This window comes from Lemur catta, chromosome 8 (assembly GCF_020740605.2).
Source record: "Lemur catta isolate mLemCat1 chromosome 8, mLemCat1.pri, whole genome shotgun sequence".
In the NCBI taxonomy this organism is placed as follows: Eukaryota; Metazoa; Chordata; class Mammalia; order Primates; family Lemuridae; genus Lemur; species Lemur catta.
The window spans coordinates 24,075,318-24,100,835 of NC_059135.1; the positions used below are offsets into that span (position 1 = coordinate 24,075,318).

The 25,518-nt window shown below is 38.6% G+C and overlaps 1 protein-coding gene across 2 annotated transcripts in view; it reads right to left on the reverse strand.

Annotated features, from left to right (window-relative positions):
• UNC80 (unc-80 homolog, NALCN channel complex subunit) overlaps positions 1 to 25,518 on the reverse strand; it is a 188,401-nt gene that overhangs the window by 68,010 nt on the left and 94,873 nt on the right. The window contains exons 26-33 of one of the 2 annotated variants that reach the window (XM_045559183.1): positions 25,223 to 25,388; positions 19,297 to 19,500; positions 17,242 to 17,342; positions 14,763 to 14,963; positions 7,382 to 7,489; positions 6,089 to 6,227; positions 2,463 to 2,644; positions 1,759 to 1,890 (exon numbers count right to left, since the gene is read on the reverse strand). In XM_045559183.1, the coding sequence (XP_045415139.1) occupies positions 1,759 to 1,890; positions 2,463 to 2,644; positions 6,089 to 6,227; positions 7,382 to 7,489; positions 14,763 to 14,963; positions 17,242 to 17,342; positions 19,297 to 19,500; positions 25,223 to 25,388 (1,233 nt within the window). The remainder of the gene's footprint in view (positions 1 to 1,758; positions 1,891 to 2,462; positions 2,645 to 6,088; positions 6,228 to 7,381; positions 7,490 to 14,762; positions 14,964 to 17,241; positions 17,343 to 19,296; positions 19,501 to 25,222; positions 25,389 to 25,518) is intronic. The other variant, XM_045559184.1, reaches the window with a different exon arrangement.

The following is a 25,518-nucleotide window of genomic DNA, read 5'->3' on the forward strand; positions in this document are numbered from 1 at the left end:
ACTCTGCAAACTGGCTATTATATTCATGCCTTAATCATGATTCTTATGCCAAGACAAGTTCCAAGAGGTTTGGGGACAGAATCAGTGATGTCAGAGTGGGGAAGTAATCACTGGAGTTCTTCCCTACTGAGTTGCAGTACTGTCTACATACAACAGCAATTCCACATCTCTTTGTTGATCTGTAGTCACACAGGGTTCTAGAGACAGGCAGGGGATGTTGATCACTCTTCGGAAGGGGCTACATTCGTAAAAGATCCCTGTATGCTAGACCTTAACCTAAGACTAAAAGTTTCCTATGATGAATGGCATAGCAGCAATTAAGAGAATTTGATGGGCCACATGGAAATTCATTTTCAGAGCCAGGTGGCTAAGCTGGTTTATCATGATAAGGCATAAGGTAAGAATTGTGAAATGAGAGAGAGAACTGGATACAGAATCAGGGGACTTGGTTTCAGATTTGATCCATTTTGAACTTGGGATAGAGAGTTTGGCTGGCTCACATGAAGCCACCACCTCTTTGGGAGAAAAATCAAAGATCCTTATGTTGGTGGTTCAGATGCTGAAATTACTGCACATACAGGAGAAGAACCAGGTGTGTCTTTCTCTTTGGCAAGAAACCATTAGATATGAAGGTACTGTACATGGAAGAATTAAAATAAAATAGGTGTATTGTAACAAACAGCTCTCCAAAGAAAATTATAAATGCCCAGAAAATCCATGTGTGATAACCCAAAATGCTCAAACTAATTCCATATCTTCATACTAATCTTTTCAAAGAAGTGTTAATAAAAGAAACAGTACAGGGTTTTGTTTTTTTTTTGACCATGCAAAGTAGCAAAAAAATAATACTAGTCAATAAGACATTTTTCAATTCTATAGTAAAAGGATAAAATGACACAATCTTTCTGGGAATATTTCGTGAGATGTGTTAAAAATCATTAATAGTTATTAATATTACATTAATTGCCATAAATTCCAGAGGAATTTATTTAAGAGGATTTGTACAAAGAGATGTGTTCTTTTTCTATTTTTGCTTTATTTTCCAAATTCTCTACATTACTCTTGTATTTGGAAAAATACCATTCAACAGGTAATAAAGGCATATTTTGAAGATCCAGTTTTTCCAAAGGTGCATATTCTTGGTTTTTGTCTATAAATGGGCTGTGTTCTAAACTTAACTCCTTCTGAGTTATATTACATACATAATATTATTTATTAATACATATGTATATAATATACATATTATATTACAATGATAAGACCTGAGGTCTCAGAGTGATGTTTGTGATGATAATACTGATGAAAAACAAAATGAAGAAAAAACTAAGGTTCAAACACGGAAATAAGAGCTGCCAACTCTCTTCCATTTCTTAATTTTTTTAGTATCAATGTCCTTAACTTTCAGATAGCTTATATACTATAGGTTAGATGACTATGTTGGTTTTGTAACAAACAGAGGCAAACCGGCTGCCTTTGGCCAAGCAATCAATGCCTAATGCTTTCAATAGCTTTGTAAGTAGCTGCTGCTTTGGTTGTAAAACACATCTGTGTTGGTTTGGAGGTCTGCAAATGCTCACAACCAGATATTAGTTCTTTTTATTCCATTCATAAGAACAAAGACTTTTTGTGGCTGATTTTCTGTGTTATTACTACATCCTCATGACAAGAGTGAACAAACTGCCTCACACATTCATTATTGTCTTTTATATGTACACCATCGATCCTGGAGACAGGGGAAGGAAAGTGTCTGCTACTTACAGACTGGTCTTCATTAATGGGGTCCTGGACGCTTCCGCTGCACTGAGGGACCCACGGAGGGTCAAACATTGGGACGGATGGCATTCCAAGCACCGGCGAGGGCAGGGTGAAGTTTATACTGGGAGGTGGGATCTGTTAGTCAGTATCAGAGAAATGAGGTGAGTAAGATGAAATAAAAGGTAGAATGAGTCTGAAGTATAAGTATGGCACAATCTTAGTAAGTATTAAGGCTCTAAATGACTCCTTGCAGAATGAGCAAGCATTATAGAAAAGGGCTATTTTCCAAGATTCTCTGTTATAGAGCACAGGATGAACCTGGGCCTCAGTTTACTGATCAGCTAAATGAAGGCTTTCAATCAAGTGGCCTCTATTTGTGTTAATCACCCCATCCTCCAAAAACCTCCTGTATGTGTATAGACAGCAGAATGTCTGGGAGATAATACCCCAAACTTTTATGTGCTTACCTCTGGGGATGGCAGTGAGACTTTAAGATTTATAGAGATGTGATTTCTTACTCTATATTCTTTTATATTTCAATTTTTTAAAACAAGAATTCATCAATGTATGAGTTAGGTTTACTCATATAATCAGAGAGGGAAAAAAGCATATCATTGGCCATGTATTCTTGCTTTGAGGTTCAAGGATGTAAACACGACTTGGATTGGGTTTACTAATCTAATGCCCATGTGAGAAGTGCCCCTCACCTTAAAAATCTGCTGTGCTCCCTCCTCCATCCGAGGCCAGACCTGATAGCGGAACCTCCAAAGCGTGTGGAACTTGAGGACAGCGTTTAGCCTTTGCACAGTCTCTGGGTGGTGGAACTCTGACATGAGCATGTCCGAAACGGCCTCGGGGACCTTCACCGCACACAGCAGGAACATGGCGGCTAGAGACAGTCAAGAGCTCATCAGCTACACATTGTAAAATTTTGCTTAAGTCCTGATGTTGGAGAGAAGTGGTAACTGCTCCTATCTCCTGAAAATGACCCCTGAACTAATGGAACTAGGCTACCAGCACTGGCAAAAACAAAGTTTGTTTCAGTCACTGGAAACCAAACATCATTCTTTGGGCCACCCAGTCTTCCAAAAGCTGTGCGATGGTAGCAACAGCATGACATTTCAGTAGAACAATTCATCCTGAGCAAAGTTTCCTTTGACTCACAGTGAAAAGTGAATGACAGGAGAACCAAATGAAAAAAAAGAAAATTACATTCTGAAATATGCTTTTTAGGAAATGGCTAGAGTCATCGTATAATAATACAAGGATGGTACATAAAGATGTCCATTAAAAACCACCTCAGTTACATTAGCTGTGTTAAAAACAAAATCCACATTGTAGATGCTGTTAGAAACTTCTACCCTTCCCAGAGACTGAAGACATTGAGAAGCCAAAAGAGATTTCATGAGTCATAATACCATTTTAAAAAAATTGGAGGGGGGAGTCAAATATCAATAAGAGAAAGGTCAAGTGCTACGGTAAGTTATAAAGCTAATGAATAAAGGGACAGAGAACTACACTCTATCAACATACTCTAGAATCTCTCTTGCAGTCCTTCCCAGAGCCTTGAAACGTGCTTAGGCAGTTGTGCTAGAGGAATTGGGGCTGAGTCCTAGCTCTGATACTTCTCCGTTATGTGATCTTGGGCAAGCCTCTTAACTTCTCTTAGTCTCCATTTCTTCACTGGTAAACTCTCAATAATAACAGCAATGGCCACGATGATAATAACACCTGACTTCAAATTTGTTGTTCCATCGTGATAATACTTGCCTCCAAATTTGTTGTTAGAATAAAATAAAACAATATATGAGAAAGTGCTTTGTGAAGTGAAAAGTGCTACATCTAAAGTATGTTTTACATTTTAGAGGGAACATGGTGTAACGGGAAGGGTGTGTATACGCGCAGTCAGAAGATCTGGGTTTGGTTTCCTGGTTCTTGAGCTGTGTGAACTCGGATAAGTCCTTTCAACTCTCTGACTCAAGTTTGCTCCTCTATAGAATGGTTTATCAATAAGATAATGTGTGTGATATAGTTCTATAACAAATGTCAGTTATTGTTATCATTAGCTTTTGCTAATCAGGCTTTTCCTTATTCTATATTTAAGCAGCCCAGCTTTCTCCTTTGCTTTTTTAGAAAATATACTATACCCTGTCTCAACTTTTAAACACCATCCTCACTCTTTAAATATTGCAGTTTTGCCTTAAAATCCTTACTGAAAGAGTTTCCTTGTAATGCTCGCTAATCCTCAGATTCAACAGTATTTTTACAGCACTCGTTTCCTTTCAGTTTTTAACACCTTTATGACAACCCCTTTGAAGAGCTTTTCTCTTTTGCTTCCATGGCTTGAGATTATTGGAGTTCTGCTACTTTCCTGATCACTTTTTCCAGCTGGGCTTCTTCCTCTGGTCCTCTGGAGGTGGAGAAGGCCAACGGCTCAGTGGTCGTCCCTCAGCTCTCTCTTCCCTACTGATTCTCCTACCGAGATGCCGCCCACGTTCATCGCTTCAGCTGCCAGCAAAGCAACTTATTCCCTGAGTTTACCTCCAGCTTTGGCCTTTCTCCTTAGCTTCGGTGTCACATCACCAACGACATATCACCAGCTCCCCTTCATCTAAAAATCACTATTCCTTTTTTTTAATTTTAAAATATATTTCATAAATTTGTATATAATATTTGTCCATATTTATGGAGTATATGTGCTATTTTGTTACATGCATAGAATGTGTAATGATCAAGTCAGGGTATTTACGGTATCCATACTACTAGTATTTATCATTCTGTGTTCTGGGAACGTTTCAAATCCCCTCTTCTAGCTACTTTGAAGTATACAATACGTTGCTGTTTAGTCACTCCACTGTGCTGTTGAACATTAGACCTTATTCCATTCCTGAATGTTTGTGCCCATTAACCAACCGCTCTTCATCCTCCCTACCCCCCACCCCCACAATCACTATTTCTAAAACCAAGCTATTATGCTCATTGCTGCCATATGAAACTTGGTAATAATTCACACTCTGTATACAACATTACTGTTTGGTTCAGAACCCATGAGTGGTTTCCACAGTTCAGTGGAAAGTCCACACTCATAAGCCTGTCATTCAAGGTCTGTTACAATCTGAGCCCCACTCACCTCTCTGGTGACCCTTCTGCAAAAGCTACTGCAGTCATCAGATCAGTCTCCACAGGCCACACAAATAAGCCCAATGCATTTCCACATCCACACAGTTTTACACACACCATTTTCCCTGCTAGGCTAACTATTTGGTGTTTTTAAAGCCCAGTCCACCTATTTATATTTTTCATGGACGTTTCTGTGCCTGTCCCATATTGGGGGAGCCCTTCCCTGAACTTTCACAGCTGTCTCTGAGAAGCATGTGGTAGAGAAGCAAAAACCTGAGCTTTAATGCGAACAAAGATATTTGTTGCAGTATGGTATAAAAAAGTGAAAGGCTAGAATCAACCTAAATTTTCATTAATAGGTCTTCATTAAATAAATTAAGGCATCTGTTCATTCAATGGAATATTTTGTAGCCATCAAAAAGAGAGAGGCAAAACTATAAACTGATGTTAAAAATAGTCTTCTAGATATACATGAAAAAAATGCAAATTGCAGTATGTCCATTTGTGTGAAAGGAAAACATGCAATATATGCATACACACATACATAGATATGCGCAGTGTGGCCTAGCAGATTCCTGAGAAACTTAAAAATTGTTGCCTCTAGGGAAGGGAATGGGGGATCACAGGAAAGAGGGTGATAATTTTAACCTCACAGACTTTTGTACCATTTGAATTTTACCATGTACATTTTGAAATTAAAATAAGTATAGAAAAAAAGGATCTGTACAAAAAGTGTCAAAAAATGAAAAGCACACTTTTGCATCTACCACTGATTAGCTATGTGACCTTGGACAAGTCACTTAAAATTGTAACAAATTTGTTTTGATACTGTAATTTGAACACAGAACACTATCCACATAAGATTTAATAAAGTTAACAATGGTGCTTCATAGTAAATATAGGAGATTAAGATACAACAAGAATTTTATTTTTTTTGAAAATGTAGGTTCTGGGGCAAGTCATTCTCTATAATTTGATAACACCCTGACAGAAACAAATACTGTTCTTGTGCAAACCACACAGTGAATTTGGAAAAGAGCACACAAAACATGGGTCTATTTTCCTATAGCACACAGCTCTGCTTAGAGTTCTAGCAATTGTTATCAATCTGACCCAGGAGCAAAAATAGAACGAATGCACCCCTCTCTTATTTGAACACTGGGATCAGGAGTGGCAGTGGCAGCAGGCGCAGGGTCCAGGTGGTCTTTTTTACCTGCTGCCCCTGCCATGTGCTCATCCATGCTGAGCAGGAGCTCCCAGGCAGCTGGCTGGATGTCTCCGTACATCTCCTCCGTCAGAATCGGTGCTGCCTTGATTAACAGAGATAAGGGGGCAGGCGACAAGCTCATCACCTGGGCAAAGATGGAAATTATGTTTTAAAATCACTTAAGACAGATTATTATATTCCTCTTAAAACTTAAACACCATGCCCCTCTTGCTGCTTTTCTTAAATGACCTTAAAATACTTTCTAAAATGAGAGCATATTTAGCTGACATGGTGTATGATAAGCTTTACACCTTATTAGCTGAAGCACAATTAGGAAAAAATCATATTAATTTTAAAATGTTTTCACCACAAAACTGCTTTGCAACCCTCCCCCCAAGAAATAAACTATAGAACGAGTACAACTCTATTAATAAAGAATGACCCAGCGAATACATCTCTGTATTAAAAGATTTGAAGGATTTTTAAAGGATCTTATTTTCCTTTCTATTAGTGGATTTCCACTGAAAACTACAAGCAGTCTCTAATTGATAGGAGAGTCCATTTAAAAAGTTAGCTTTCCAAGCCAGTGTGAACTTGGATGGCATTTCCCTTTGAAACACATTATACATTGTTTGTGGTTATTGCTCCATATTAGCCCACAAAATCCCACTTAATCCTTTGTTTCAGATAATTTAGGTGACAAATGTAGGTTCTGGATAAGTCATCATTTTAAAGATATTCCAGAAAAACATAAATAATTTTTTTGGGGGGGAAGGTATTATGATTTAGAGCTTAGGTTGTAATAGCAATATAATCATGTGTCAAGCACTGGATAAATAGGTTAATGTATTGTCTTATTTAATCCATGCAGTACCTTTGGGATAGGTCTAGTGTTAAAATCCCCACTTGATGGATAAGGTAACTAAGACCAAGAAAAATGAAATAACTTGCCCAAGGTCCCACAACCAGAGCAGCAGACATGGGATACAAACCCAGACTGTCGCGTTCCAAAACCCACAGGTGTTGCCATCACACACTGGCGGGAAATTAGCTCCACTGCAATGGGGAGAGTGGGGAGAGGTGCGGTTTCAGGCAAACTCCCCTAGTCTGTGGAAGCTGGCTCTCTAGCAAGAAGGGATTTTTTTCCTTGCACACTTGGTGGCACTCTTGCTCACCAATTAAAGGGGCTTTATGCCAACACTGTGCCAACTATTATGTGTCCTAAATACTAGAAAACAGGTTGTCTGGAGTCCCTTCCCTGTTAATGTTTCACCAATGCTTCTGATCCAAGTGAAATACCTGAAGTCTGATGTACTTTAGCATTCCGGAATCCTTTTTCCCTTCCAGGTTGGCGTCCGAAACTCTCTTCTTTAGAGAAGGTGTCCTCAGGCATGACTTATCTGAGCACTGAAAAGGACATGAGATATGTGATGAGTGTTGTGCTTTCTCAAAAACCAATAGTGCTATATTTTCCCCAAATTCTCCAGACAACAATCTTCTAACGGAAGGAATAACTTAAGGCCTTTTTGTGGGCCCATGTTTCCTGAAATTTATAAAAGCAGTTAATTTTGTAGTGAAAATGAAGCTTAGAGATATTTAGTAGCAAGCTCCTCTTTTACCTTTGAGGAAACTGGGATCCAAAGAGGTGGAATAACTTGACCAAGTTGCAAAACTAATTATTAGCAGAATAAGGAAAGGACAAAGATTTCCTAATTTCCATTTCGGGGGTAGTTATAGTCCATCAAGCTGTTAAAAATACAAATCTTTTAAAATATCGAGTCAGATAAAATCCATTCTATTTAATATTTCCTTCATAAGGTTGGATGCTAGAAGTGGGACTATTTGCTCATGGAAGAAAGAAAATATTTTGTAGAGAAATGTTAGAATGTTAAAGGGCAAAGAAAAAACTTGTCAAGAAAGTATAATATGAGTTCATAGCATCCATCATCAGGGCCTGAGTTGTACAGGTAAAATGATTTCTTTAAAAAAGGATACTTGTCTATAGAAGACAGCAGCTCTTTTTACAAACTGTTTCCTCACCCAGGGTCCAGAATAGCCCGTGATTCATCTGCACGAGCATAGATAATGCAATTGCTTCCTCTAACTCCCTAAATGCCAAGGAATGGAGTGAACAGAGCAACCGGGAGATGGATCAGTCCTGATGGGGACAGGCCCTTGTTTATTTATCCTGAGTCCTAGTTCCTCCTATTTTTGCACTCCAGGCTGTGCAAAGAAGGAATCCTCCTCTCACAGAATAAATGCTCATTTGTTTTTCCAGTGTCATGTCAATGAAACACTTTCTCCCTCTAGCCAAGGGGAAAAAGCAAACTCCTTAAGAATTCTTGAACAGAGCTTCATAGTGTTACAGATGAAGATATTTTGAAAGAAAAGGCAAATTTGAAAGTGCATGCATGTTCCAAGAAAGACTTTCGAAACTCTGACAAAAAGACCCAGGATAATGCATCTATTATGCGACTGGTATGAAACCAACTTTTTAAATGAACCTATTTGGAAACAAGTGATTCAGAGCTCTTGCTGTGTTTTCTAAGGAAAAAATCAGGGAGGCACATAATCGGGAACACATTATCATTTGGGGAGAGAACTACTGCACTGTTTTTTTCCCCTGTGAATTAAAAACAATATATAGCATAAATAGCATGCCTATTTTATATAACTTGAAAACTGTTCTAAAATCATATACAGTAATATTTTTCCATATAAATGTAGGGGTGTATCTGACTTCCTTTCAAAAAGAGTCAAGATATTTAAAAATTGGCATGCCTCTGCTTTTATTCTTTCTATTTATAAAACACCACATTCACATTGCAAGATGTCTGAAAAAGACAGAAAAACTGTAAAGAAAACACAAATTTCAATAATCCCAAACCCAATGATAGCCATTATTTGGTTTCTTTTAGCCCTTTTTTCCTCTGCATCTTAGCACAGCTGTGATAATGCTATGTATGTGGCACACAATTTTAAATAATTCATTTCACTATGATTTTATAATGAGTATTTTCCCGGGTCATACTCATTATATGTTTATATATACTCAAATATTTAATATCCTGCCATGTTTCCTTAGGAAGCTTGGTGTGTTCCGGTGTGCTCATGATACTTAGGGTGCTTGTTTTGGTGGAAAGAGAAGGGAGTTGGAAGGGCTTTTGCATCAGGGTGTTAGGCTAGCAATTCTTTCTGAATGACTTGATCAGTCTTGGAAGATAGATATCATAGATGGTACTTATATGATGGGAACTTGGATATACTGTATGAAGGCTCTAAAGTCCCTTTACTGGTGTGACCCCTAGCGCAAACTGACAAACCTATAATTAGCTGCTTTTTGCATTAGTGATTTGATGTAAAACTTGTATAGAAGAGATACAGGAACTGGATAGAGTAGGAAGCTAGTTCCAAAGGCATCTATTAATGGTTCTTTGAAAAGTTAGAGATTTCCCCGGTCTGTGAGATGCTTGATGTTTGAAATTAAATATCAAACAGGGACCTGCAGAGAAACTCAAGACTACAAACCCAAGACCAAAGGACAGAGTTTATCATTAATAGATTAAGTCGTACATTGTCGAGGTGGTTCTGCCAGCGGGAGCTGTGGTCCATGGGAAGCAGTTACACAGCCCCAAGATCTGGCAGGGATACTGGGGAATGCTTGCTACAGGATGGTGTAGAACTTGGACTACTGTCATTTTCTTCTATGTGTATGTCTTAAGAAAATCCATCAGAGTTGACTCTATGACTTCGCTCCTCATCCTGACCACTACTGATTAGATTTGCAATGCAAAACCAACTCTTTGACTGGCTAAGGATTTATCACTTATGGTGTTTTGCCCAAAAAGAGGAGGAGGTGGCCCCATCAAATTCCTGTCCTAGGGAATTAAGAGACACAGAGTCTGAATCATTTAGTGATGGTTGCTAGGCTGAGAAATAATGATGCCACTCTGAGATTTTTAGTCTAAGTAGAAGATCAATAAAGCAATAGGAGCTGGTCAGGAGACAGAGGTGCATGAGCAGATGAAGATGATGCAAAAAGAAGCAGAGATAAGAGACCATGTCCTCCTGAGGAGGACAGCAGCTTTAGTTCTCATTCCCTTGAGGCTTGGCTGTTTCCCTTTCTGTCCTTGGTTTCATGGGATTCCACTATATCCTTTGAAGAAACTCCCTCATTATCTGAACAAATTGGAATGGGTTTCTGTTCCTTATGACAAAAGATTATTGGCTAGAGGAGAATAACACTTATTGTAAATAAAAATTTTATGTATTAATTTAGTGATTCAAGAATATTTTTTAGGTTAACCACATGCCAGGAACTGGGCTAACGTCTGGAGATATGCTTAGGAGAAAAACATCCACGATGCTTGTCCTCCTGGAAAGTGTATCTTACTAGGAGAGGCAGATGACAAACATGCAAACGAATGAAAGTCAAGATAAGTAGAAAAGCAGATACATGCACGAAGGGTGATACACTGTAGAAATAATAAGATATTCAAAATTGGGGAATGTTGAAGTCAGCCTACTGGCTGAGAAATAGATTTCCTCATCTTTCTGAGAAGAACATTATGCCAACTGAAGTGTAATATTTTCCTGAAGGTAACCTAGACTCTTTGTGCCTCATACATCTTTGGCACATAAAGTATGTGTGTTACATGGGGAGTCATTCTGGCCTATGAAATCAAGACCTGGGGCCTGGTCTTGGCCTCACAATATCATTGTTCATAGATAGCTTTAGAAAAAAATACTAATTTTGCAATAAATCGGTTGACCTCTTGCCATTTGCATTGGCTTTACAAAGTTTACCCACACGGTGTCCTGTCTTTCTAGGGGGATGTATCACCATTTATCCCCCTCTCCATTTTGGTTGAAAGAAAAAAAATTGTTTTGTCTACTACTTTTTTCATCAGTAAGCATTAATTGTACATTTATTTTATTTAGAGCATGGCTTTGGACAAAGTACGGACAGAAGAAGAGTATCAGAATTCCTTGGTAAAAATGAAATATACATATAGAATGATAGTTTATTAAAAAAAAACCCTCAAGTTTGGAAGTGCACTAATATAGACTTAACAGCATGTACAGTGAGTTCCTGAGCATTGAAATGTAGATTAGCAGATTGATCAGAGTTAGATGGTTACAAAATGTACTGGCTGCCACAAATATATTCTGCCATAAAAACCAATTTAAAAAAACAGGTATGAAATACCAATTGCTCATAAGACTTGATTCTAATCAGAACGCTGCTTTTATTCTTGATTTATTTCCCACTCTATTTTCATTTTGGATCTGGAAATGTGAGCATTGTTCATTTAGGTGACAGATTCACAACAGGCAAGTGAAAAACATCATGAGAGATAAAAAGAGCTTCAGCAGGAGGCTAGCATTTTGGAAATAAAATGTTTATCACAGAAGATTCAATATATCTTTTCAGCTCACCTCCTGAATGACTAATTTCAATGTGTTAAGGTTAGAAGGCACTTATTCTTACTTCACTTTCCCTTTCCCTGGCAGAAATGTAAGCAACAACAGAAGGTTGCTTAGCCTCTTCTGCTGCCTCGGGCCAGTGTCCTGGTGGTTGAGCTAGAGTGGAGGGTACTCATGAAACACTCTAAGGCTATGGTTCTACTCACTTATTCAATATTTATTGTTCTTCTGCTATAAGTGAGTGATCTGTTAGAGTATCACACAGGATACAAAATGTGGAAGACCTCCTCAGTTCTCAAAGAGTTTAAAATTAAGTGGCAGAGCATGATTGCCCCTACTCCATAGGACAGAATAAAGGCCTTCCCATGGCCCCACAGGGTCTGGTCTCTATCTGCCTGTGCAGCCCCTCATGCTCCACAGTCCTCTGTGCTCCAGCCATGGTCCTTCACACTCACCTCTTCTCTCTGGTTGGAAAATTCTCTATCCAATTAATATCTGTGCATTCTTCAGTCAAAGATCACCTGTCACTTTATTGGAAACATTGTCTTTTATTTTACCCCATAATTTCAAAGCCTCATTCATAAACTTTTGGTATAGCGTGCCTCTCCTTTGTTGCACTTATTGCTGTTGCGATTTTACATCAAGTTGGGAGGTTATTTGATTAATGCCTGACTCTTAAGACTAGATCGTGTGTATCATATGAAGGCAGGGACCATATCTCTTTTGCCCATTATTATGCCCAGCACAAAGTATGAGTTAGGTCCCTAGATTCTTTAAAAGTTCATTGAATAGATGAATGTATGTATGTATGTATGTATGTATGAATGTATGAAAGAATGAGTGAATAATTAATTGATTGAATGAAGAATGAGAAAAGCACAAAAAAAATGCCATTATAATTTAGGCAAAGAAGGAAGGAAGGAAAATTACATTTATCATTCACCTGCTGTATTCCCTGTGCTTAATACCTGAGGGATCAAAAAAGATTTCAGTGAGGAGATGGCATTTGAGTTGGATCTTAAAGAATGTTTGGAGGCCGGGCACAGTGGTTCATGCCTGTAATCCTAGCACTTTGGGAGGTGGAGGCAGGAGGAATGCTTGAGGTCAGGAGTTTGAGACTAGCTTGAGCAAGAGCTAGACCCCATCTCTACAAAAAACAGAAAAATTAGCTGGGCATAGTGGCATGTGCCTGCAGCCCCAGCTACTTGGGAGGCTGAGGCAGGAGGATCGCTTGAGTCCTGGAGTTTGAGGTTGTAGTGAGCTATGATGATGTCACTGTACTCTAACTGGGATGACAGAGTGAGACTCTGTCTCAAAAAAAAAAAATTAAAAAAAAAAAAAAAAAGAAAAGGAATGTTTGGGTTTGGCTATGTATGGATTAGAGAGGAAGGTATACTTCAAGCAAAGGTACAGCAGTAAGAAATTTTGTAGTGTGTATAAAGAACAATGAACATTAATGTAGACTCATGTATTTTTGCAGCTTTCAGCATATATGGTTTTCTCCAAAAGACAGTTTTTATATAAAGAGAGAACTTACACAAATGAAAATAGGTTTTTTTTTAATGCAATGTCATTTATGTTTGATATATAATGTATATATGCATACACACGAACATATACACATCTTTTCTTTTTACATCATCATTTAGCAGTTTATGCATTTTATTTGTAACCCACATTGATACATTCCTCACCTTCATTCCCTGAGTCTAGTTAATAAAGCCCTAACTTTGATATTCCATATTGCTAGGTTAAAGTCCAGGTGAATATGTTATAGATGTGAATAACAGACAAGCACATCTTTCTGAGCTTCAATTTTTTCACCTATAAAATAGGCAGATAAATATCTGTTGCAAAGGTTTGTAAGAGTCAAAAAGCACTTTGTCAAAGATATATACCTACCTTATACACACATATGCTTAGAAAAAATACTAAGAGATTATATCCTAGAAGGGGAACTAGTACACTGATGAGATACACAATTTTTTTTTCTTTAGGATCTTTTGTATTATCCGAATTTTCTTTAATGAACATATATTGCTTTCATAATAAAAAAGTTGTAATTGAAAAAATCCCTTTGTAAGTGCTAGAGCTTTACAAATTGCCACACAACTCAACCGTACGTTTTTGCTGTTACTGCTCATATTCTCTAGTTGTTTGATGTATATATTATTGCCTGCCCCCTACCCTAAGCCCAAATCTGGCTTGCAAACTCCTCAGTAGAAATATTCTCTGCTCCTTCTTAGTTTTTTTTTTTTAATAGACTATCTGGCCTACTATTGTGCCAACGGCAGGCACACAATGAATGCTTGTTGAAATGAATAGGTGTTATATAAAAATCTCTTTGCAAAACCACTTGGGAAAAGCAGCTGCAGGGGCAGCCCACAGCCTTCAGCTGGGTGTCCTGGCTATCACGCCTGTTCAGGGGCAGCTGGGTAGTTGTCAGGGAAGTGCAGCTGAAGGCTTGGGAAATACAAGAGTTTCTAACTGACTCTGTTATTTGTGACCTGTTGGGCCATTCGTTGCTTGTTTCTTAATACATAATTGTATTAGTTTCCTATTGCTGCTGTAACAAATTACCACAACCCTTGTGGCTTAAAACAACACAAATTTATTATCTTACAATTCTGGAGGTCAGAAGTCTAAATGCTTGGCAGGGCTGGGATCCTTCAGGAGGCTCTAGGGGAGAATCCATTTCCTTGTCTTTTCTAGCTTCTACAGGCTGCCTGTATTCCTTGGCTCATGGCCCTGCATAACTCTGACCTCTGCTTCTGTCAGTACATCTCCTTCCTCTGCCCTTGACTTTCCTGACTCCTTTTTGTAAAAAAAGAAAAAATTATAAGGACCCTTGTGATTACATTGAGTACACCAGGATAATCCAGATAACGTCCCCATCGTAAAAGCCTTGATCACATCTGCAAAGTCTCTTCTGCCGTGTGAGGTCACACATTCACAGGTTTCAGGGGTTAGGATGTGAATGTCTTTGTGGGGGAGGCATTATTCTGCCTCCCACAATAACTTACTCATCACAACCACCCCTATGCATTCACATTTATTTACAGAAATAAGACACAACCAGGGAAAGCATTTGTTTTTCTTGTACTCATCTTCTTCCTTTGTTCAGAACCACACAAACCGGTAGCCTGGCTTATACAATTGTAGTTGTCTGAAAATTTTTTTATTTCCAGAGGAGAGATTGTGAGGACATCATTTTCCCTATTATTGGTATATTATCCAATGATCGTTTACTTACTTCTTTCTGTTTCTTGCCGCGGAGAGCCACGTGGCTGATGCTGCTGCTCTCTCGGAGGGAGTCCACGCTGTCTCCATAGAGCAGCTTGATGGCCCTGACCAGCCGGGCACAGGAACGGCTGTGGTGCAGGTAGCAGTGGGGGTGGCAGTAGTCAATGTGAGTACAGATGAAACTTTGCTGATTGCACAGCAAGATCATGACCTGCAATACAAACACCCCTGAGACTCAGCCAGGCAATCAGGGTACAGACAAACTGAACATTTCTGTGGGGTGGAAAATGGAAAGTCAAGAATGTCAGCTTCCCTTGATGGGACTTGAAACCACAGTGATGCAATAATTTCCACAGGAGAACAAAGAGTTACAAGCCTTTGTCCATTGGCCTTTTGTTTTCCCTCCATTCATACTTGATGGAAAGATCTCTTTGAAACAATAAAAAGTTAACAGATCTTTGAAAACTTAAAACAATTATCGTGGAGTGTATGGTTTCCAAACATTTTGAAATGAAGATTCTGAACTTAAAACCATATATATACACATTTTTCCAGCTAAATATTCATGTCAACAAATTAAGGAAAGAAAAACAAATTAAACTCAAAAAAGTAGAAGGAATTAGTAAAGACAATAGCAGAAATTAATGAAACAAAAATTCAACATTCCAAAAATGACAAAACCAAAATCTGGTTCTTCGAAAAGATAAATAAAATTGACAAACTCCTAGCAAGACTGATCCAAAAAAAAAAAAAAGAAAAAGAAAAAGAAAAAGGAGAAGACAACCTATCAATATCAGAATTGATAAAGGCACATCAGTGTAAATCCTAAAGAATTTAAAATAATCTTAAGAGAATATTATAAATAATCTTTGTTAATATATGTGAATATTCAGATTAAAGGAAAAAATTCATAGGAAAAAATATCAATTTACCTAAACTGCTCCCAGAAGAAATAGAAAATCTGAGTGGTCTTAACTGTATTACATAAATCAACCCTATAATTTAAAACCCTCCTACAAAGAAATTTTTGGGTCTAAAAATATTCACCAGTGATTTCTTCCAAATATTTAAAGAAGAAATAACACTGCTCTTATATAAACACTTCCAGAGTGTTTATGTGTGGAACACTCCACAGAAATCTAAAAAGTATTATTGAGGGAAATATAAGAGGCTCCAAATAAATGGAGGGACATAAATGGAGGGATAGACAATTATAGACATTGGAAGACTCAATATCATAAAGATTTTAACTCCTCAGTTTTAATTCACTTATATATTAAATGTAAGGCTGATTTGGAAGTTTTTCTTAATGGAAATTGACAAGGTGATTCTAATGAAAATGAATCCAGCCAATAACAGACCAAACCATCCTGAAGAAGAAGAAGAAAAACAAAGTTGGAGAGCTTAACATTTATATGAGCAAAACGACCCAGACACAGTGGAGTAGATAGAGTATAATACCAATTCTATGCATTTCATAAACAGACAAAACTAATGTATGGTGTTAGAGGGTAGCACGGTGGTTACTGTAGGAGAGAGTAGTGACTACAGAAGACCTGTGTATGGTTTCTAAGGTGTTGATAATATTTTTCTTAGTCTGGCAAGGGTTACCCAGGTGTGTTTACTTTGTAAAAATTCACTGAGCTGTACATACAGGTTAGGTATGTTTTTCAACGTGTAGGTTAGACTTCACTAAAAAGGTTACTTTAAAAACAGCTGCCTCAGAGATTCCTAAAATCGGGCAATTCCGGTGACTACTTCCACACTGAAGGCGCAGCACTGTATACTCTGAGGACTACGATCCAACAGCTAGCCCTTACCTCACCCTGCCAGGAAGTTAGATTAAGTTCAGGGTGAATGGCAAGAGAGCGCATCTATGACAATAATGGCGCTGGAGTACCCTGCCAATTGTATATCTCAGATTATGTATGCTTCCTTACCTTTCTCTTTCTTCTTTCTTCACACCCAGCTCCAACCTTGAACTCCAACGTATGCCCGAAGTTTCCCTGGGATCCCTTCCTGCCTATGCCCTTTGGATAGCCCTTTGAGGTGTGACCTTCATCATCTTAGAATATCCTTGTCCTGATTTACAACTTGATCTAATATATACCCAAGACTGACACCATGATCTTGCTCTCAGCACTTGTGGTAACCTGTATAAAAACTGATGGCGATGCCCCGATTGTGCCACTCAGGTTATCTTGACCACCAAGTCGGCCTGATCCCTCATGGTTTTCCCTGGCTTATGGTGACCCATGACCCAGCCATAACAGAAGACCTTTGTCTTAGTTAAGCTTAAATGAATACAATCCAGCACAACACCAATCCTAAAGAGTGTTGAAAGACTCAGCTAAAAATATAAGCCTCTGCTTTCTCCTGGAGGCAAAATTGGATTGATGGTTTAAAGTAATGTTTTGTCCTCCCTCTGTGGATCTTCCCTAATGCCAAAAGAAATTGATCTCAGGGCTCTTTCTGAGATTCCTACTTACGTGAAGCCATGACATGTTTCTGTGGTAATTTTCCTCAGTGCCGGCATTACTCATTCCTTCTGGCTCAATGCTGGGCTCACTTGCACTCCAAGGACTCCCTTCTTCAAAAGAAAAATAACATGAAAGGTTTCAATGTTTGGTCTCCCTTGAGAGCATACTGGTATGGCATAGTTGTCCATGCTTTTGAATCCTAGGGCAGACTACCATGACCCAGTAGATTACAGGGCATAACACTGACTTTGTTGGCGGAGTATTAATAGGAGCTGTTTCCTTCACCACCAGCTGAACTGGCAATTTCAAAGACATTTATGATCTCTGTTATGGTGGCTTCCATTTTGAGAGATGGGAGCAGAGAAAAAAAAACAAAAACAGAGTCAAGTCCTTGAATTGCTGAGATAAGCCAGTTACTGGTTGAGTGTGCCCAAATACATTCCAGAATGACCAGACCTCGCAGGTGTAGTTAAGTAGGGACCCCAACCCATCTGCAGTGGCCTCGCACTGCGCTGCTGTCTCCACTGTTGCTGTGACTGCAGCTACTGCTATTGCTCTAGCAACCAGACTTTTCTATCAGAGCTATTTCAAAAGTGTGCAGGTGTCTCAGAAAAACTCAGGGAATTTGGAAGCAATTATGTCCAGTTGTGGACAACTCCCGTGTCCAAACTCCTTTCTCTGGGAAAGTATGAAGGAGACATCTCTCAACAGCTCACTACTTATTATACTATACAACATGGTTTTCCCTTGAATCTAAAAGCTTTTATGGGTCTTTTTAATGACAAAACAATGTCTCTAGGCTGGCTATTTTGACTCAACTGGTCAGAATAATTTGATCAATTCAAATAATTAACGACAATACTTTTTCCCCCAAACTAACTGATGATAATGTTACAGCTTCAGACCTGTAACAAAAGATGGCATAGGATTTTTTTAATTGCCTCCTTAAAAAATAAGCTGAATCTTAAGTCATGCATAAATTAGCTATTTTCAAAGGCGAGGGTGGGTGGACGTAGAAACGTTTCCTATTTTAAACTTTCTTTGATTAAATGTACTCAGCTTCTATTTCAGTAGACTCAATCAATAATTTATCCACATTTATTACTGACTTTTGAAACTACCTACCTAGAAAGGACAGCTTTCTATTTTGCTTTTCATATAGAGACTGGATGGCAAAGGGAATATGCTTCAACTTTTACCTAATCATTAATGCTAGGCAGCTGGTGAGCTCTACCTACATGCCTACTTAATCTTTTTCTTGTCTATTAAGATGCTAATCAGGGCCAATATTTCGGACTAACGTATTTTGGGATTTGGAGTCTCTTTGGATCCTATAGTGACAACCTACAACTCTAATGCTTTCCTTGTACATACAGTTCATTCTTAGGTGTTTAACACATTTTATAACCATTTCCTAATTTATCTGTAGAACATTCCCACAGAGTAGGCAAGAAGTAAATAGAATTATTCCCACAGGATAGTTAGAGAAAACAAATCCTGAGAAGTGAAATGAAAATCACTAATTGTCAGGTCAAGACAATCTTTCCTCTCTGACATTTTGGTTGTTTTTACTGTTATATAGAGACTTTAAAATATAGAGAGCCAACTCCAAGGGAATTTCTACATTTGACTTAGAAGGTCCTCATCAGAAAATACGGATTTTAAAAAATGATCTGTCTTTAAAGAGTTTTCTTTCCCTAACGTGTATGCTATGTACTCGCTGCTCAAAGCATGGTCTTTGAATCAGCAGCATCAGCTTCACCCAGGAAGCTTGTTGAAAATGTAGAATCTCAGATCCCCACCCCAGATCTGCTGAATCTGAATCTGCATTTCAACAAGACTCCCAGGTGACCCATATGCACGTTAAGGCTTGAGCAGCCTCGCTCTAGAGGGTGACCGGTGACTCTAGAGGGTAGTACGGTTTTCTGGCTGAATGAGTTGTCTGACCTATGGCTCTGCCCTCCGTCTATTTATGTGTAAGGAAATGGACTTCAGGTTGTTTCAGGACTTGAGCCCTGTCTTCCTACCCCCCACGTCCCTGCACACCCCACTCCTCTATGTTACCTAGGTCAGTGACAGTGTCCCTGCTCTGGGACAGCTGCAGCTCCTCAGCCTCAGACTCTGAGTCCTGCCGTGATAACTTGCTGCTCTTTAAGCTGCCGACCCGGCGAATGCTGGACAAGGAACCCCCCTTCTTCACCTGGAAACTGCGGGTTCCTTTAATCTGGAGCAGGCGAGAACCTCCTATCCTGATCTTCCTGCTGGGAACTGTATTAAAAGAATAAAATAGGGCTTTTTCCCCTTTAGTTTTCCCCAGCCAGTGTTATATTCAAGCTCTCCCCGACTTGTCCCTGATCAGCCTCCTCTCTGTTGGCCTGAATAAGCAGCAGTTCTGGGTAAGAGGCTCCTCCCGAGCCCTCAGTTGTGCAGGTTTTGTGAGGCAGGCAGGAGGCTGGGGCCGCCAGGAAGGGCTGGAGCAGCTTCTTTCTTAGACACAAGCTCATCGGGGCTGGGAACAACCTGCTCTCTTTCCGGCCCAGGGTTCACAAGCATGAGTGTGCCCTTGCACCAGCAGCAGCTAGGACTGTTAGGACATTTGGATCATGTGATTACTTGATTCAGTAGAACCACAAACCGTCTGTTTTTGTTTTTCTCTTGAAATGGGACTTACAGAATTCTGAGAGCTGTCATGTAAACCCCTTCATTTTGGAATACCTCATTAAAAAATAAAAACAAGAGGCGCTTCTCTCTCCAACAGTCAGCAGTGGGTTCCGCTCTGCTCCTCAGCAAAGGCACTAAAGGATCTGTTTTCATTGGGGTGCTTTGGGTGAGCATGAGTGTGAAATGGTTCCATTTTCAATGCACCTAGTGATTTCATAGCATCCTTCTCTCAGTCAAAAGGCTGGGTGAGATGTGAGTCGAAATGTTGCAACACCCTGAGCCAACCTTACAGTGTATGTGTACCAAGAAGAACATGCATTATTCATCTTTTGTGTTCTGGAAGAAACAGTGATCAGTAAGGAAAATAAAAGAGTAAAAGAAACACGTTTAAACTTGAAAGCTATTTTTTTAAAAAAATCAAATACATTTTTATTTCCCATAGTCATATACATACCTCCTTCCTTTTCATCAAAGATTTGGTGTTGTCACACATTGATTTTATAAGGATGGGATAAATAAAATTTCAGGGCTTAAAATCCATTATCAGGAAGGGGCCAGTTTTGTAAGCTTACCTTCTTATGGGGTGAACACAATTTCTTACTAATTGTTTAAGGCACAGTTATTATCTTTAAAAGTCCCAATCAGAAAGTTTGCATTTTGTTTCTGGTTTCCTACCCACAGGAGAGTTAATATGTGACTGTGATAAAACTTGTATAACTCTTTAAAATGTTAGTTAAATGTATACTTTTAATGTCATATAAAGGAGCCCAGCAGAATTTTTGTTGAACAATGTTAATGTTTAATCTCTAATTTACTCTTGTGGTTGAGGAAGACTAAAATTATCACTAGTCAGCTAATAAACGCCTCATGGAGCTCCCTGAACACATTAAATCAGGTTTCACATCTGGATGGAATTTCTTGCAACACAGTTAGACAAATTCCACAAAGACTATGAACTATAATGCTGTATTTTAATTATAGCACAACACCCAGTGTATTTTTCAATATTATTTTTAGGCTTAGTTGAGACTTTATCACATATCTGTAATATGTTTGAAACAGAATATAATTATCATTTTTAATGACTACTAGTACAATTTCATGTCTAAGTATTAATAGATTGGGAAGTAGAGAAAAAGATTAGAGAGATAATTCTTGCATTTTTACACAGGCATACATTAACATTCTTTGCCTGATTTTATGAAACCTTTCAGCTTATGAACGCAGCAAAATAATCTCAAATTAATGTGATCCGAAAGAAATTTAATTTTGAGAACCTGTTCTACCACCAAAGATGATTAGAGACATCCTATAGCACTGAAAAATGAGGGCTCAGAATTATGGCATTGGTTATTTACAAGGGGAACAGCAGTCAGAATTCAGATTTGGTATTGTACATGAAAAACATTGGTGGAGATTGTACAGCACTGAATTTTAGCTTTTATCTCCATGACAACAAGAACTAGTATGCAAGTGAAACAAATTCATCTAAATTGGATAAAACCTCTTTCCCCCCTTTTCTTTCACCCCTCACTGTACCCATTAGCAACTCCCGCTGGCTCTACACTTCAAAATACCAACAGGACTTTGAAAGTCCCATCCCTTCTTCCCTGGAATAATGTAGCTACCTAACTGCTCTGCCTCTCCCCCCACTCCCATAGCTCAAGTCATCTTTTGAATGCATAAAAACACACATTATATCACTTTTCTGGTCAAACCTTCCAACAGCTCTCTGACACACTTAAAATAGAATTTAATTTCTAACCGTACCTACCAGACCCTGTTTGTATTTTGCATAACGTTCTGACCCATTTCCTACCACGCTTCCCCCAACTCATTCTGTTGCAGCCATGTTGGACTTTTGCCCTTCTTCAAATGCTCCAAGTTCATTCTTGCATCAGAGCCTTGTTCTCACTGTGCTCTGTTTGGAGATTCCTTCCTCAGCCCTCTGCATGACTGGCTCCTCCATGTCACGCAGTTCTCTGCTCAGTGTCACCAGTAGGGGCCCTTCTCTGACTCATTCCCTCCCAGTCCAGGTCACAGCTTTGACCTTGATTTGTTTTTCTTTGTATCAGTTACCTCCACTTAAAACTCTGGTATTTTATATTATTCACTAGTATGTGAATAACTATTAGTTATTAACCATTGGTTAATATAAGTTAAAATATAAGTGAGAAAATTTTCCTGTTCATTGCTGTATTCTAGGAACCTGTGCTAGTTCCTGGCATACAGTAGGTGCTCAGTAGACGGGTTGAATGATTAGACTAGTGGGTGTATTTTGGAATACTAGTTTTAGTTTGTATTTGGGAATATGGGTAAAATGATTTGACAGACCCTGCTTGGGGATTTTAGGCATACATTTTTAGGTCTAAGGATTATTTCACTTTAGTTTTCCTTGGTAAAATCTGAATTGTCCTCCAGTTGTTTATTTCTAAAACTTACTTTTTAGGTTTTATAAAAACAAACAATATAAAATTTTAATAATCTTAGTTAGCAGGGTCCCCATCATCCCCATTTTCACATTGGCTTTAGTCACCAATATCAGTTTGTCAAGTGGATTAAGGAATATTTAGGAATCTTTGGGAAGATTTTTGCCAACTGATTAAGAACATTTTAGGGATATGCTTTCATTTTACTTATGGCTTCAGTTTTCTTTTCTTCATTTATTAAACAACTTTCATATATTAACTTAGCCATTTAGTGAGGAGAAAAAATACTAAGCATATGAGTGTTTGAACATTTAAGGCAATTTACATAAACAATCATGAAATTATGGTGTCCTTAAAAATTAATATTTTATTTTTAAACGGGTATAGAATTTACTATGCTCAAGTTTAGCCATGTCAGTATTAACAATTTTTATTTGACTACTTTAAATGGTAATTAGCAAAATAACTTTGAATGGGGGAAAAAGACTGCCTTCTAAATTAAAATCCCTTTGGGATTTGTTTAAAAGATAGAATTTTCTCATCACATGCAGGTATCCTTGTCTGAAGTAGTCATACTTAAAAAAATATTGATTTGATACTTTCCATACTCAGGAATTGCTTAGGACTTGGCTCATCCTTCCTATAACATTCTTAGCTATTAACTCTTAAAATGTGATATTCTGATCTTGAAATATTCAAAATTTCCCAGTGTATACCCATTCCTTACCAGAATTTAAGTACTTTGTGTTTTCTGTATTCCTATATAGAAATAGCCCTCTATATAGTGCTATTCCTTCTAAGAATCATTCATTCACTAAGTTATCCAATATTTATTGAGTCATTGTTTATATGACACTAGAAAATACTTCAGTGCATAAAATCATCTTTGACTCTTAAAAAATGTGCTAATGTTCTTTTAATTTACATTCATTAGAAAAGCATTGAAAGACAATGGAATTTAAGAAATAGCAAAATCAGATAGTGAAGCTGACAGTTTAAGGGAGACTCTAGAAAGCAACTTAAAACTTTGCAATCTTGGCTGGGCGCGGTGGCTCACGCCTGTAATCCTAGCACTCTGGGAGGCCGAGGCGGGCGGATCACTTGAGGTCAGGAGTTCGAGACCAGCCTGAGCAAGAGCGAGACCCTGTCTCTACTAAAAATAGAAACAAATTAGCTGGCCAACTAAAATGTATATAGAAAAAAAAAAATTAGCCGGGCACGGTGGCGCATGCCTGTAGTCCCAGCTACTTGGGAGGCTGAGGCAGGAGGATCGCTTGAGCCCAGGAGTTTGAGGTTGCTGTGAGCTAGGCTGACGCCATGGCACTCACTCCAGCCAGGGCAACAAAGTGACACTCTGTCTCAAAAAAAAAAAAAAAAAAAACAACTTTGCAATCTTTAGTTCATAGTTAGGATTTTCTATGTGGGTTCTAATTTATACCTCATGATATAAAAAATAACAATGACAATAGTTATTTGTTACATACCTACTATTCACCAGGTCCTAAGTTTATGCTTTCCTTGCATTGTGTGATTTAAAGTTTTCAGCGTTACAATGCAGTAGGTGTTATTAACCCAATTTTACAGAAAAGAAAACTATGCTTAGCAGGTAAGTAACTTGGACAAAGCCAAACAGTGAGTTACTATATTTCACCCATTTTAAGATGCACAACTTTTTCAAATTTTAACATATCTGAAATAAATTGAGATTTGTCATACAATTGATGATATCTTAGGTTCACTACTGCAGTAGTGATACCTTTGTTATTGCTTGTGTCCATGTGAACATCTAAAGCACCAACAGCAAGATATACAGAAAGGAGCCAGTGTCTTTGACCCCAAGGAGCCAAGTGGTAGTGAGGGGTGGTAGAGTGGGTGAGACGGTAAGTCAGATGTGTTTCCTGAAGAGAGATTGAAGGTGGGCTAACTTCATACAATTTGCAAGTTGGCTTAATTAGCACAAATAGCTTTACTCCTTTTATGAATCTATTTAAGAAATGATCTATCACTAACATTCTGATGGCATAAAGGACACTATCATAAAGAAAAACATTGACATTGAGAAGTCTGTGTTGAAAAGTGATTAAGAAATTTGAACTCTGGGCCGGGCGTGGTGGCTCGTGCCTGTAATCCTAGCACTCTGGGAGGCCAAGGCGGGTGGATCATTTGAGCTCAGGAGTTCGAGACCACCCTGAGCAAGAGTGAGACCTCCATCTCTACTAAAAATAGAAAGAAATTATATGAACAACTAAAAATATATATATAGAAAAAATTAGCTGGGCATGGTGGCACATGCCTGTAGTCCCAGCTACTCGGGAGGCTGAGGCAGTAGGATTGCTTAAGCCCAGGAGTTTGAGGTTGCTGTGAGCTAGGCTGACGCCACGGCACTCTAGCCTGAGCAACAGAGTGAGACTCTGTCTCAAAAAAAAAAAAAGAAATTTGAACTCTGAATTGAAGATGGTTTAGAAAAACTTTAACCAGTTTATTTTATTTGTATATTTTTGGTTGCACAAGAATGATATATAAAAATAATAAAGATCTATATCTAATTAAATCTGAAAGTCCTCTTTCAACAAGAATAAAATACAAGCTAAGTAATAAGAAATTATTGCCTAAGAATTGAATTGGGAGGGGTTTTCCTTTCTTATAATGATGGTTCATCTTACAGCTCACAGCACCTTAGATGCAATGGGCTGTGGAGAGTTGCTGAGCTGGACTAGAAGCCAGGCCTCTCTGACTGCAGAATCGAACCTCTAACTCGTGTGGTTTCCTATGTCACTGAGCCTACACCTTCAGTATTACATGGAGCCAAAATTTGGGGCACACAATTTTCTAGTTAAGATCCCAGACCCAATATCTTATGAGAAACCCTGAAACATGAAATAATCCTTGTTTTTCCATACCTTTCTTCTCCTCAACACCTGCATCTGATTTGAGGGTGTGGCTGCTGCTGTGGAGAGAATCTTTTGAGTCTTCGTTTTCATCCAAAACCCCAGCAAAGCTGATCTTCCTCTCGTATCTGTGGCGGTCCAACTCAGGATCCAGACGGAGTCTGCAGCTCTCCAAGTCCTGAAACGCCAGTGAGGAACACATGATTGCTGACGTCTCCCCAGCACTGCACTGCCTTGTGGCAAGTCTCCCTCCACTTTGAGTTACCTACAACTGCATGTAAACAGCCAAATTCCTTTCTCTAATGCCA